This window comes from Ursus arctos, unplaced genomic scaffold, assembly GCF_023065955.2.
Source record: "Ursus arctos isolate Adak ecotype North America unplaced genomic scaffold, UrsArc2.0 scaffold_14, whole genome shotgun sequence".
NCBI lineage: Eukaryota > Metazoa > Chordata > Mammalia > Carnivora > Ursidae > Ursus > Ursus arctos.
This window is the reverse complement of record NW_026622808.1, coordinates 28503775-28518527: the sequence shown is the minus strand read 5'-3', so window position 1 is coordinate 28518527 and position 14753 is coordinate 28503775. Positions and strand designations below refer to the sequence as shown.

Below are 14753 nucleotides of genomic sequence, written 5' to 3'. Positions count from 1 at the left end.
CCCACCTGCCTCCTGCGTATCCAGGTCCAACCCCACCTGCTCACAGAGCCATGACCAAAGCAGGATGCTGAAGAAGACGCTTTGTTCCCATGACAGGGGGCCACAAGGACAAGATGACTTTTTCCAAAGCAGTTGCAATCCCCTCTGGGGACAGCTGCACAATGTCAGGCCAGAGGCCTGGAATCCCACCAGAGTGAAGGTTCCTGCCAAAGCCTAAGCCAGAAGTAAAGGCTGTGTCCACTGGAGTAGTTCTCTTGTTAGTCACCATACTTCCTCCACTGCTAGTTTCCCTCTCCAGAGGGCAGCCCTTCTTCATTAGAAGTTCAATGTTTAGGATAACCTTCTAAATTCAGGCTATAACCTTACTACATGTATTACCTTTTATATGTTACAACAGCACAAATACACAAACAGGCAACATTCACAATAAGCCATGAATTTCACAGGCACTTCTGCTGAGCTCACATGTCCATTCAGAGGCACAAGGATTCAGCTCGCCAAAGAGTAACAGGCATTCCTAAAGCCATCCCCAGGAACCTCGGGTGGCAGTCAACAGTCCCTGTCATCTCACCCCCCACCCCCACCCCCCCGTGATATGACACATGAGGCTGGGTCAGGCAGCAGGGGCGTGGAGTGCTGATGAGGACAGGGAGGAATGACAGGACGCCCAGGACAGGCGCCACGTTTCTCTGAACCGTTAGAGAGGATCAGACACTGACCCTCTCCTTCAAAGAGCCCTTGCCACATAGAGCCATGCCATGTGGAGCCAGCTCAGGCCAGTGCAGCTCGAGCCAGCAGCGCCCACAGGGCCTTTCCTTGTCCACTGCTCCAGCCAAGTCACCTGTAAGATTCTAAAGACAGCAGTTCAGGGACGCCTGGGTGGCTCAGTCGGTTGAGCATCGGATTCTTGGTTTCAGCTCAGGTCACGATCTCAAGGTCGTGCGATTGAGCCCCGAGTCAGGCTCTGTGCTGCTGAGTCTGCTTGGGAGTCTTTCCCTCTTCCTCTCCCTCCCCTGCTCATAAACTTGCGCTGTCTCTAATAAATGATAAAATCTTAAAAAAATAAATAAAGACAGTTCACCTGGGGATGGGGGCCGAGGCGGGAACTGGGGGGGGGAGTGCATTGCCCCCTAGGGGGCGTTCCAGAAATTGCAGTGGTGAATTTGGGTTGTAAGTAGGGGGTGAACACTCTGGTCTCGGCCCAGTCCAGAACCCCATTTCGCAGCTTCTGCCACTACTTTAACGTACTTTTTTCATGTAGGCAACAACCAAGTTAAATGCAAGAAAACTATGCTTTGTCTGAGGAAAAAAAAAGAAAAGTTTTTTTCCAAAGAAAAATCAAAGTCAACTTTTGGATTTTAATGCGAAGATGTTGCTATACCATAATTACGAGCACTTCTCTGTGAATCCCTGATCTCTTTTTAAAACTGTGGTAAAATACACGCCACATAAAGTGCACTGTGACCATTTTTAAGTGTACAGCTCAGTGGCATTCGGTGCGTTCGTATTATTCCGCAGCCATCACCACCATCCATCTCCAGCACTTCTTCATCTTCCCAAACTGAAACTCTGTCCCCGTTAAACACCAGGTCCTCGTTCCCATCCCCTAGCCCCTGGAGCCCACCATTCTACTTTCTGTCTCTTTGAATCTGACTACCCTAGAGACACCATATAAATAAACAGCCTCACAGTATTTGTCTTTTTGTGACTGGCTTATTTCACATAGCATAATGTCCTCAAGGTTCATCCATGTTGTAGCAGGTGTCAGAATTTCTTTTAAGGCTGGGGCACCTGGGTGGCTCTGTCAGTTAAGCATCCAACTCTTGATTTCAGCTCAGGTCATGATCTCAGGGTTGTGAGATCAAGCCCCACACTGGGCTCCGAGTTGGGTGTACAACCTTCTTGAGATTCTCTCTCCCCCCCTTTCCATCTGTTCCCCCCTCGCCGCACTTACACGTTCTCTCTCTTAAAAAAAAAAAAAAAAAAGGAATTTCCTTTTTTAAGGCTGAATAACATTTCACTGTATAGTTACACGTTTTGTGTATCCATTTATTTTTCAGTGGCCCCTTGGGTTTCTTCCACCTTTTGGCTGCTCTGAACATGGCATACAAATATCAAGTCCCCACTTTGAATTCTTTTGGGGATATGCCCAGAAATGGGCTTGCTATATCTTATGGTAATTCTATGTGTAAATTTTTTTTTTAAGATTTTATTTATTTATTTGACAGAGAGAGACACACAGCCAGTGAGAGAGGGAACTCAAGCAGGGGGAGTGGAAGAGGAAGAAGCATCCCAGCAGAGCAGGGAGCCTGATGCGGGGCACGATCCCAGGACCCTCAGATCACGCCCTGGGCCGAAGGCAGACGCTTAACGACTGAGCCACCCAGGCGCCCCTCTATGTGTAACTTTTTAAAGAAACTGCCATAGTATTTTCCGCAGAGGCTACCATTCTCCATTCCCACCCACGGTGCACAAGGATTCCAACTTCTCCGCAGCCTCATCAATACTCATTATCATTTTTGTTAGTTTTTAAATATTTTATTTATTTATTTGACAGAGAGAGACAGCGAGAGAGAGAACACAAGCAGGGGGAGTGTGAGGGGGAGAAGCAGGCTCTCTGCTGAGCAGGGAGCTCCGTGCGGCTCAATCCCAGAACCCGGGATCAAGGCAGATGCTTCAGAAGGCAGATGCTTAACGGCTGAGCCACGCCGGCACCCGTTTGTGTTTAAATCGCCATCCTACCGAACGTGAGGTGATATTGTGGCTTTGATCTGCATTTCTTTGATAGCTAATGAAACCAAGCATCTCTTCATGGGTTTGTTGCCCACTTATAAATCTTTTCTTTGGAAAAATGTCTGTTGAAGTCCTTTGCCCATTTTTAATTGACTGTTAGATTTTTGAGCTGTGCTCTGAAATTCGGATAGTTGGCTACCACTTCAAAGAGTCGCCTCTCTGGTTCACAGCGCTTCTCCTGACACATGCAGTGGCGACGCTAGTGCGAGGCTACTCGCAGGGGCCACTCCTGGTGTGACAGTGCCTAGGCACACACGTGTTGGTTTTCTGAAAGCGTGTAGTCAAGTTTTGGCACCCGGATTTCACCTTACGGCAAGTGAAGGAAGTATGCGTATCACAGTACGGAAGGCAGCAATCAGAAATGGACATATGTGACCCCTTAAACTCAATAAACTGGTTTCTCTAGTATGTGAGGTAACAAAGTTTTTAAGAATATTATGAAATTCGAACTTCTTTTCATTTGATCTGAAACTATTCTTTCCATAGATCTGGTAACCTGAGCTTAGATAAATGGGTGTTGACACCTTTCATGACTTAACTTTGATCAGCTTTCATCTTTCCAGAGAGAAATGTGCTACTTTTCCAATCTAATCTCAGCGGAAAAACACCTTAAAACTCAGAGGGCTAAGAAGGTAGTCCAGTAAGGAATCAGCATGTGGGCCCCCCTCTCAAGCTCAGAACGGTACTTACACTTTTAAATGGCTGGATTAAATACCTAATAATATCCTCAATTGTGCTTCTTGTCCCACAAAGTCTAGCATACTTACTATTTAGTCCTTTAAGAAAATATTTACAGGGGCGCCTGGGTGGCACAGCGGTTAAGCGTCTGCCTTCGGCTCAGGGCGTGATCCCGGAGTTCTGGGATCGAGCCCCACGTCAGGCTCTTCCTCTATGAGCCTGCTTCTTCCTCTCCCACTCCCCCTGCTTGTGTTCCCTCTCTCGCTGGCTGTCTCTCTCTCTGTCGAATAAATAAATAAAATCTTTAAAAAAAAAAAAAAAGAAAAGAAAATATTTACAGATTCCTTGTCTAGAACAACTCATAAAACTTTTTATGAGGTTACATAAGCTTATACATGTAAATATCCTTGGTGATACCTGAATCTTTACGTTCCTGAAATATCAAAATTAGTACACAGAGCAATATAGAAACATGCACACCACCCAGGTGCCCTCTTTCAACCCACTCCTGCCTCATCTGGGCCTCAGATCCCACAGTTCACCTCCCATCACCAGGGGGAGGCTTGAACCAGCAGAGGACACACCCTGACCAGCCATGTGGGGACCCTCCCTGCACCACACTTAGCCCTGGGGCAGGTTAAGAAGGGGCAGGAAATTTAGGTCTGCTCTCACAACTCTTGGGAGACAGTATGATACAGATACGAGGTCAGGTAGACTCTCTGCACCTCCACTAAAGCTGGGGAGGCTGGAGAGAAGAGTCCAGATTTCCCAAGGCCCAGTAGCCCTCCAGTCTCCTGGTTGGGAAACATGTGCATGCCCCCCGCCCCCAGCTCCCACTCAGCCCCACTCCCGCCCAGCTGTGGTCTGGCCACAACATAAACTGACTTCTATAGCTGGGTTGTTAGTTTCTCCCTCTACTCTCTGGAAAGTTTTAAGATAAACATTAACTTCAAAAATACATTTGACCTTAGAAACTATAATTAAATTAGTTAAAACAAAGCACTAGAGAGTGCCCGGCACAGAGAAGGTCCACAACCCATGCCAGGTGACATGACGGGAGCAATGAAGGGTGCTTGACCTTGGCCAGTACAGGACTGAGGTCCTCTGAGGTTATCAACCTCTGACTTTCAGCTAGGACCCCTCGCGCCTGCTAGGCTGATGGGGGCAGGACCGCCCCTCCCCCACCAGTACCCACAGGAACGCGGAGCCTACCCCCAGGCACTGGGGAAATGATTCCCTCTACACACCTCTGATCCAAGTACTATTTGAAGTACATCTATGAGCTGCTGAGCTGATCAAGGCCTGCAGATGTTCTCTGCTCAGGGACAGTTTCATACAACCGACTACAGAACTCAGACTGCGCACATCAGAGTAGCAGGAAGAGAGGTCACTTCAGACCCACAGAGGAAAAGCATGTAAATTCAAAAATTACTCCTAAATGTGCTGCTAAGAACTTTTAGACCACAGATTTTTACTCCAAACCTCATAAGCACTGTATCACTCAGGAAGAAATGAACCTTTCACAGTCCCTCAGTCCCTGAGGCTGCCAGTGCCCCAGGGTCTTTGCACTCACAGTCCTTTGGCTTCTGCACAGCTGGCTCTTGGTCCTTTGGGTCCACTGCAAAGGGGCATCTCCCAGGGAGGCCTCCACTGACCCCATCTGTGGGGCCCCACAGCAGGGGTTCCTGCTATCACCCCAGCATCTAGAAATAAGCCCACACCCCAGGAGGCCCTCATAGTATAGGCTGTATCTTCACATCCAAAAACATAAAGGCTGGAATGTAAAGTAACTCGTCAAGTATTCTTTTATCTCAAGGTTTAAATAAAAAGAGTGGGAAATCACCTTTCCCTCAGTGTGGCCCGAGGCAGAGGGGTGTGGCAGAGCCTCTGAGCCTCACCTCAGGGAAAGGCTAACAGAAGTTCTGGCTTCTTCCCAGCTTTTGAGAAAGTTCCAACACCACAGAGGATGAACAACTCACACACCTGTCACCTGGATCCACCAGCCACTCACACTTTGTCATGCTTGCTCTCCCCCTCTGCACGCACACACACGTTTATTTTCCTGATCCATTTCAGAGTCACAGGCCCCAGGACAAGCACTTTCTCCACATAATCACAAGCTTCCCGCTCAGGAATAATACTGATGAAACTGACCGAATACTGCTATCTAATAAGCACAGTCACAATTCCCCAACATCCTAAGAATGTCCTTTACAGTTTTTTACATTCAAGACCTAGATAACACATGTTACTTATGATGTCTCTTTAGCCTTCTTTAATTCATTAGTTTTAACACATGTAATAGCTGAGATTCAACCATTTCTGACCTACAAAGATGATGTCACATGGTCCCACTCAAAAGAGAGTGGTCCCCGGGTTCTGGATGAAAAGGATCTTCAGGGATACCTGGGTAGCTCATTGGTGAAGCGTCTGCCTTCCGCTCAGGTCAGGATCTCAGGATCCTGGGATCAAGCCCTGCATCGGGCTCCCTGCTCAGAGGGGAGCCTGCTTCTCTCTCTCCCTTTGCTGCTTCCCCCGCTTAGGCTCAGTCTCTGACAAATAAATAAAATGAATGAATGAAAGGAAGGAAGGAAGAGGGAAGGGAAGAGGAAAGGAAAGGAGAGGATCAGATCAGATCTTCACTGGCCTCTCCCTTTACAGTGGACCCTTTTTCTGGTCAGCATGCTGAGTCCAGCCCTACAGTTCATTTCAATGCTCAAAGTATCCTTGATGTGTCTGGGGCATCCCCAGCTCGTCCTGGGCTGCCCCTGCCTGCCCAATCCTGGGGATCACCACTCTCAAACAAGCCCACTCCACACCTGCAGGGAGAAGCCAGGGTGTGATGGGGGGGAGGGGTTCAGTCCAAAAACCAGGATACCTCATAGGACAATGACCTAGACTGAACCCCACAACTCAGGGGCATAAAAGGAAGAGGGAGGGGCTGCCGTGGAGAGAAGGACCAGGAGACAAGACAATCACATTAATGCTGGATCTCACAGGGGACCAGACCAAGCAAAGACATTTTTTTGACAAATGAAGAATCTGACTGTGGAGAAAGGGAAGCCCCACGTATTAGATGATCCCAAAAAAACTACTGTTGGGTGCTGTTCATCTGACAACAGCAGTACTGACTATGACAGAAAGATGCCTTTTGTTTCTAAAAATGCGTACTAAGTATGATAGGTCAAAATGACTGGGTATCTATCACTAACTCATATGGCTCAACCTCAGAAGGAAGGGCGAGATGACAAGCTGGATTTGCTTTAAAACTCTCCGGCGATGAAGAAAAAGGGGAGAGGAAAATCTTCACAACCGCTGAACTAAGGAGATGGATGGTCAGGGTTCACTTACGAGAATTCGTAAATCAACATTTTTACACATACAAATGGACGAGGCGGCCTCCTGGAGTCTGGGTTAACTCTGTAGAGCCATGAACTCAAAAAGAGTAACGGAAAACTAGCACAGCTCTGACCAAACGCCTTCCGATCCAGGATAGGGAGAGCCAACTCCCCAGATTCACTGTCGTCCCCGGCAGCCGAGCTCTGCAAGGAGCTAAGCAGACAGGAAGGTGCCACCCTCAGTTGTGACAAAGGGCTGCCCACAGAGCTCAGCAAGCAGCCGATGTCTAGAAGCCATCCTGGCAACAGTCTGCAGGGATCCTAAGAAGCCTGGCTTGGCTCGGTAGTCCAGCTCACATGCTGCTACCAGACCAACACATAAAAACGGCACAACGACCCTTTCCCAGCCATGGGATCCCAGGACCCAGCATCCCGGTGTTTATCAGAGGAAGCAGGGCTCTGCTCTCAAGGAAAGCTCCTCTGGCAGGAAGACTTCAAAATCCTCCTGAGAGTGGACCCTGAGACCTGGCAAGGAACACCAAAGACTCAGCCAGACTTGCTGCCCTTCTGCGCCTTCCAAGCTACGCTCTGTTCTGGGTCCCACTGAGCAGACCTAGATGTCATGACCCTTCTCTGTGGTCAGGACTACTGCACACACTGAAAGACCACCCTGCCAGGGCGACAACCCCAACTGCCCCTCAGCTGAGAGCCACTGCCCAGAATCTGCCCCCTCCAGCCTCCATGCATGCCGCTCTGGTGGGGCCTCTCGCCCTTCCTCTCAGGGCAGTGCCTCCAAAGGGTCTGCTAACCAGCACCACCCCCACCCATACCTCCCATCAGAGGGGAGCCCTGCCTCACCCTTGGGGGCTCCCGGGCCCTGATGAAAACCACAGACGAGAATTCGTGTCTACTCTAGCCCTAATTCCTTCTAAGGACTCAGGGCCAACAGGGTATCCAGCGCAGTGAACACATCCCAGGAGAGTGGCCACTCTGGCTGCCTGGTACCGTGGTAGCTCGCACACTCACTGGTACACACATGTGCCAGCGCACACAGGCACATATCCGAGCACCATGCACTCTGCCTGAGCTCCCCTCTGGCCTCGTCCACACTGTGCCAGGTCTACCCGCCATCTAAGGGCCCTGCCTCTCAAGTGAGATTACGGCACCCTTCAGCAGCTCCAGGATCCAGCCCGAGCCCCTGGGTATGGCATACCAGCCTGTGCCTGCACCCACTCTCCCTCTACACCAAGCCAAGCATAGTGTCCCATGCCCACCCCTCTGCCTACCAGGCATGCCTTCTTGAACAACTCAAGGACCACTACTCACTCACAAAGGCTCTCCCTGAGCAGGGCAAACCACTCCCTCTTCTGGGCCCTCATGATCCCTAAGGTCAACTGCAGTCTGGGCAGCACCTGTCATTTCTAACACAACAGCTACAGATGGCAAAGGATTCACTTTGACCCCCAGCCCTCACAGAACACAGCAAGGCAAGGAAGCAGGAACTGCCGAGAAGGGCAAGAGCAAAGGACCAGGCCGAAGAGGTTGCCCTGACAGTCTGTACAGTGGGGACAAAAGTAAATATGAACAGATATATGAGGGCTCACCCTGAAAGCGGCATGGCCAGGCCCCAGTTCCTGACTCTGAACTCAAGTGGAGGGCCCAGCACACAGGGTGGTGAATCTCCCCAACATGTGACTAGGAGTAGCTGAGCCTGGGGCCACTCCATTTCCCTGAATTAGAGCTGCTGAAGAGACACTACAAAGATTAACAGGAACAAAAATGAAGGAAAAGGAAAGAAAAAGAGGAGTGAAGGAAAATCAAAGACAATGAACAACTGCGGGATGATCGAATAACTCCCCAAATTTACTAGAAAACACTAAACTGCACTGCACACATACAAACGAGACTCTCTGGTATGTGATCATACCTCAGTAAAGCTATTAGAAAGGTGTCTCCTCCTTTTTTGGTTGTGGGAGCTGGAGAAGGAACTTTTTTAGTTAATACTGATATTGTACTAGTGTTAACTTTGCCCCCAATCATACTGAATCTGGGTTAAGAAATTGGGATAAATAAAGTAAGAAGTCATTTTGTTTATGTGACTGACACATACATAAGCCCTTTCTCTCCCCTAATCGCCCATAGAGTCCTAACCGTTTGGAAATAAACCCGGGAAATCCAGGAAGGGGAAAGTGCCGGACAAACACTTGCCAGAGCTCCTGCAAAGTTACCAGCGTCTTATCTCCAATTTTCTCAAGGTGTGCTTATATCCCAGCTGAACTGAGTGTTCATGAAACCAGATGGAAAAAGTCCCACTCAAATTTTAAACTCACCACCTTCAGGAACCCCTGGACTGTATCGAACTCATTCCTCCTCTTTCATAAGCTACAGGCCAGTAAGCAGAAGATGATCTGTTTACTGGGCTGATCATGAGTATGTCAGGACAGCCTTCCATGATGAACTCTGAAGGCTGCCAGGACTATGGTTTTGAAGACTAAGTAGCAACTGTTTAGCCAAGTATCTTACTACTTGAATAGGAAAAAGAAGCCCAAGTGTATGTACTGAAGACTACAACGGATGGGGCACCAGTCTGGCTCAGTTGGTAGAGCGAGCAACTCTTCATCTCAGGGTCATGAGTTCAAGCCCCACGCTGGGCACGGAGCCTACTTAAAGAAGAACACAACTCATGAGGAGCCTCTGTTTATCTGTTGATGGCCACTGGGGTTGTTTCCAGTCTGGGGCTCTCATAATATAATGCTCAGAGCAGCCCACCGTGTGGACAACTGCCTTTGTTTCTCTGCTGGGTCAAAGAGGTAGGTGTGAACCATTCCACCAGCAAAGTATGAAAGTTCCAAGTGATTTTCCATCCAGCCTTTTAAAAAATTTGAGCCACTCTTATGAGTGGGTAGTGGTATCTACAATTTTAGGGGCGCCTGGGTGGCTCAGTCGTTAAGCATCTGCCTTCGGCTCAGGGTGTGATCCCGGCGTTCTGGGATCGAGCCCCACATCGGGCTCTTCCGCTGGGAGCCTGCTTCTTCCTCTCCCACTCCCCCTGCTTGTGTTCCCTCTCGAGCTGGCTGTCTCTCTCTCTGTCAAATAAATAAAATCTTTTTTAAAAAATAAATAAATAAATAAAGTGTACAATTTTATAAACTGACATACATCAATGTATGTAAACACCCACAATCAAGATAATGAATACATCCCTCACCAAGTCTCCTTATGCCCTTTGCAATCCCTCCCTTTTTTTCCTTCCTCCCCCAACCACTGGTCTGCTTTCTATTACTATTAGTTAGCTAGCACTTCCTAGAGCTTTATATGAACAAAATCACAGAGAATATACTCTTTTTTTGTCAGAGTGCTTCTTTTACTCAGTGTAATTACTCTGAGATGCATCCACATCGTTGTATCAACAGTTCATTCCCTTTTGTTAAGCCGGGTAGTGTTCCCGACTCAGATTTTTATCATAATTCCCATATTTGAAGAAAACATGGCAGTAGCGACCAGCAAAAGGAAATATTCCAACTAGACAGGCCAGAAGGTTTGTAACACCAGCTACTATGCACAGCACTTCTGAAATTACCTTTCCCTGCCCTTTCGGGGGTGGGGAGGGGGGATGGCCCACAGGAAAGATTCAGATAAGCAAAAAAAGATGGTCCCTTGTATCTTAAGGACACCTGACAAGGCTATGTCAGCACTTTTTATCCCAGGATCTCAAGGGCTTTGAGAAATACCAGTTTTATTTCATAAACAAGAAAACAAATGTTACTTGAACTGACTCAGAGCTCAGCAGGAGTCACCCATGCCCGCCATTCTCCTACTCTGGCAGGGACACACATTCTGCCTCTAAACAAACTTTCAGGTAAAACCAACCAAGCAAAACTGGTATCAAATGTGGCTGCACACTGGGAAACGGTCTGGCAGCTCCTGGAGGGGTTACTCACAGAGCTACCACACAACGCAGCGATCTCACCTACAGCCACACAGAAACTTGCACACAAATGTTCACAGCAGCATTATTTATAATAGCTAAAAGTGGAAACAACCCAAAAGTCCACCAACAGACACGTGGATAAACAAAATGTGGTCTATCTGTGCTGTGAAATATTATTCAGTCACAGAAAGAAATGGGAGTAGATATGTGTTACAACATGGATAAGCCTTGAAAACAGGCTCAGTGAGAACTCAGACACAGAAGACCACACATGGTCGTTTATATCAAATGTCCACAGTAGGTAAACCCAGGACATTAAGATTAGTGGTTGTCTGGGGTTGGAGAAGGCAGGACCGACAGGCTAAGAGGTGTGGGGTTTCCTTTTAGGGCGATGAAAATGTCTAAAAGTTGGTTAAGGAGATGGCTGCACATCTGTGAATATACTAAAAGGTAATGAACTGTACACTCTAAATGGGTAAAACATACGGTCTATGAATTCTATCTCAAGAAAGCTGTGAAACAGAAGCGGCTGCAGAGCATTTGATAAGTCACAGCCACTCACCCAGTAAGATAAAAATCAAAAGGCATTCAGAATGGGTTTTTTGAGTCTTTCTGAAAGTTAGCTACACAGCCAACTCCTGAGGACAAATAAGGAAAATCCCAAAATTGTAGGCAGCCAATGCCACCAACTGGCACAGAAGATAATCAACTTTTTTCCACTTTCCAATTCTATTCAGACTTTCCTGCCCCCAAATTCAGGGCCTTCTCTTGTGATACAAAGGATATTATTCCCATTTCCCCCTAACATAAAAGTTAGGCTACAGGTGAGTGGGTCATCAGAGCTAACTAAAGGCAAGGAAGGATAAACCCTTTTGATGTCGTCAGAAATCCAGGGAGCTCAACTGCAAGCAACATTTACCTACGGTGGAGTCTTAAGACTCTTAGTTTATACAGCTCAGTGTCCAGGTGCAAAAAAATAGATTATTTCAACTTAAAGAGAAAGACAGGCCCTGTAATTAACGGCAAACAGAATGCAAAGAACAAAACTAGAAGCCAAAGCTGCTGTATTGTGTTAGTTACAGTTTAAAAAGAATTTGCAATAAAACAATTACCTTTCCCAATCCTGAGCTGCCATGAATCATGGCACACTGCCCAACTGAGAGATCTTTCTCCTCAGCCTCCTGGGCACACTGGACACAAGTTATAGACAGTGCTATCTGGTCCATCTAAACATGAGTCCAGATTTCATGTATGCTTAAAAGTAACAAAAATAAAACTCCTATACCCCCTTTTTACATCTGTGGAAACAGAGAGGTCTACAGAGTATGAAACTACAGGTGGTATTACGAGCCTGCAACAGCTCACTCATTTCTCCAGGCAAACTCTCCCGTCTCTACCTTCCTCCACCATATGTAAACCAAACTGAAAAAACACACATACTTGCACACCTGTTCTCCCTGATGCTCCGCCCATCAGACATCTATTTTTAAGGAATCTGGGGTTAGAATGAGTCAAATGTTTTCTGCTTCTATTAGGGGCTAAAAGAAAATCCAAGTGGGTGGTCTACCCACGGGAGTGACTCAATCAAGGAGAATGCAAGCCCTCCTCCCCCAAGGACAGAGTCTAAGCTCACTCTGGCTGAGATGCGGTGGCTCCCCCAGGCCTGACAGTGGGTCCTCATGCCAAGGGACCCCTAACCCTCTAACACTCCAGGGCAGGGACCTAGGTACAAGAAGTGTAAGCATGATACCTCCCATAACACAAACCCAAACTTAAAACACCTAAGTAGCCTTCCCTAAACATTCACATCATTGAAAGCAAAATTTTCCAACGTGGCAGTACTATTTATGTAAAACCCACTATCACTGCCCCACTGGAGGAACAAACTCAAACCTAACTTTTCCAAGGCAGGGCTGTGGGAGTTACATAACAGGTCGGTTTCAGCAACAGGCAATGCAAGGAGGAAAAAAAACGCAAACTGTCTCTTGAATAATCTTAATAGCCACCGAGTATGGGATTCTCTACTGGAGGCAAAAATTCCGGTTCTGCTCCGGGAGCTTCGACCCTCCCCTCTCCAGCGTCCCTGGGCCCGGGGAAATTTGAACCCGCTGCTCAGGGGGCATGATTAGAGGGGTGGGGGATGCTGGGACCACAGGTGGGGGGTGGGGCAGGGAGGACGGATCGGCCAGAGGGGGGACCGGGGCAGATGGTCCCCCCACCCCGGAGCTGGCTTGAGCAGGGCACGGACCCAGCAGGAGGGAAACTCGGAGACAGGTCACCCCCGACCTGGCCAGGGACGGACCGAGGGCAGGTCACCTCGGACACGCCCGGAAGGGACTTCGGGCAGGTGACCTAAGACGCGGCCTGAGACAGATCATGAGCAAATCACCCGGACCCAACCAGAGCCGAACTCTAAACATGTCTACCCGGGCCCGGCTGGAGACCGAGAACCGGGGCAGGTTACACCGGACCCGGCCGGAATTGGGGGACCCGGGGAAGGTCAGCCCGGGTCGGGCCTGAGTGGGGAACCAGGCACAGGTTACTCCGGACCCGGCCAGAGTGCAGGACCCAGGGGCAAGTTCCCGGGCGCCGAAGCCCGATTCGGGCTTCCGGCGCCGCCATGTGCCGCTCACCTGCGCGTCCAGCTGTCCGGCCGCAGCACCCGCGCCCGCGCCCACCGGGCCGCCCGCGCCACCTCCTCCAGGGCCGCCGGGGCCACCCGGGGGCGTCTGCGTCTGGCTGGGGAGGGTGAAGTCGGTGAACTCGAACTCCGAGCCCTGTGTGTCGGCGCCGAGCAGCTCGGCTTCCTCGGTGTCCAGGAAGGTGAGCGTCTGAGAACTGGGCCCGTACGCCTCCACGCTCATGGTGCCGCCGAGTAGGGCCCTCAGGCCGGCTCCGCGCCGCACTCGAGCCCGCCGCCGCGCTGAGGCCTAGGCCGCAGGCCTTGGGTCGCCGCCGCCGCCGCGCCCACGCTCCTAAACAGGACTGAAACGCCCGCCGCGGCGCGAGCCGGGCCAAGAGCCACGCGTGCCGAGCCGCCGCCGCTACCGCCGAGCCCTTCAGCGCCGCTGCTCCCCTCGGAGCCGCCCGCCGCTCGCAACCCCCGGCAGGAACCGCCGCCGCCGCCGCCGCCGCCGTGCGCGTGCGCGAGCCCGACGCCGGCGCAGGTGCGCGTGCGCGAGCCCGACGCCGGCGCAGGCGCGCGCGCTCCTCGTGGACTCCTCCAACCGCGCCCGGACGCCCGCGGCAGAGCGGGCCGGCGGAACAATTAGCACGCAAGCGCGCGGGGCGGGGCTTCTAACCGCCGTCGCGGCGGCCGCACGAGGACGTGGTCCCGCCCCAACCGCTACTCAGTGGAGCCCGGCGGCGTGACTGCGGTGGTTGTTTCCGCAGGAGTGGCGACAGTGCCTCGGGTTAATTGAGCACCATCTGGTTGCTTTACAAAGGTGGTCTCGGACCAAAGGCTTGGCAGGAACGATGTACCCCCATCTCTGGGAGAAGCTCCTTGGGCCTCAGTTTCTCAATCTGTAAAATGGGGGTGCCTGGCGCAGAACAGGTGCTCAGTATTCATTGATTGAATAAAGGAATGGGAACAGTCCTTAGCACGGAGGCTGGCACAGGGCAATGGTGATTGCTGCTGCTTCGGACGATAATCATAACAATGTTAATTATTAATATAATAATTATTATATTAGCTATAATAACATGATATATTGTAATTATTAATTACATTAATTATAATTACATAATAATTTTTAATCTTATTATTCAGAGCCAGTATATAGCAAAGTGATTGGGAGCACTTTGAGACCCAGACACCTGCCAGCTGTGTGACTTTGTAAAAGTGACTTCACCTCTCTGGGCCTAGAGTTTCCTCCCCTGGGAAAGGGAAATACTATCCCTTAAGATGGGATGAAGAGGGGCGCGCCTGCTGGCTCAGTGGGTGGAGCCTGTCATTCAATCTCCAATCTCCTGGTTGTGAGTTGGGAGTCCCATGTTGGGTGTAGAGATTG

At 49.8% G+C, this 14753-nt stretch overlaps 1 protein-coding gene across 2 annotated transcripts in view; it reads right to left on the bottom strand.

Moving 5' to 3' along the window:
• UPF1 (UPF1 RNA helicase and ATPase) overlaps nucleotides 1–13854 on the bottom strand; it is a 36358-nt gene extending 22504 nt beyond the window's left edge. Inside the window, exon 1 of one of the 2 annotated variants that reach the window (XM_026500564.4) lies at nucleotides 13374–13854. In XM_026500564.4, the coding sequence (XP_026356349.1) occupies nucleotides 13374–13604 (231 nt within the window). In that variant the 5' untranslated portion in view covers nucleotides 13605–13854. The remainder of the gene's footprint in view (nucleotides 1–13373) is intronic. The other variant, XM_026500565.4, reaches the window with a different exon arrangement.
• Nucleotides 13855–14753: the final 899 nt, after the last annotated feature.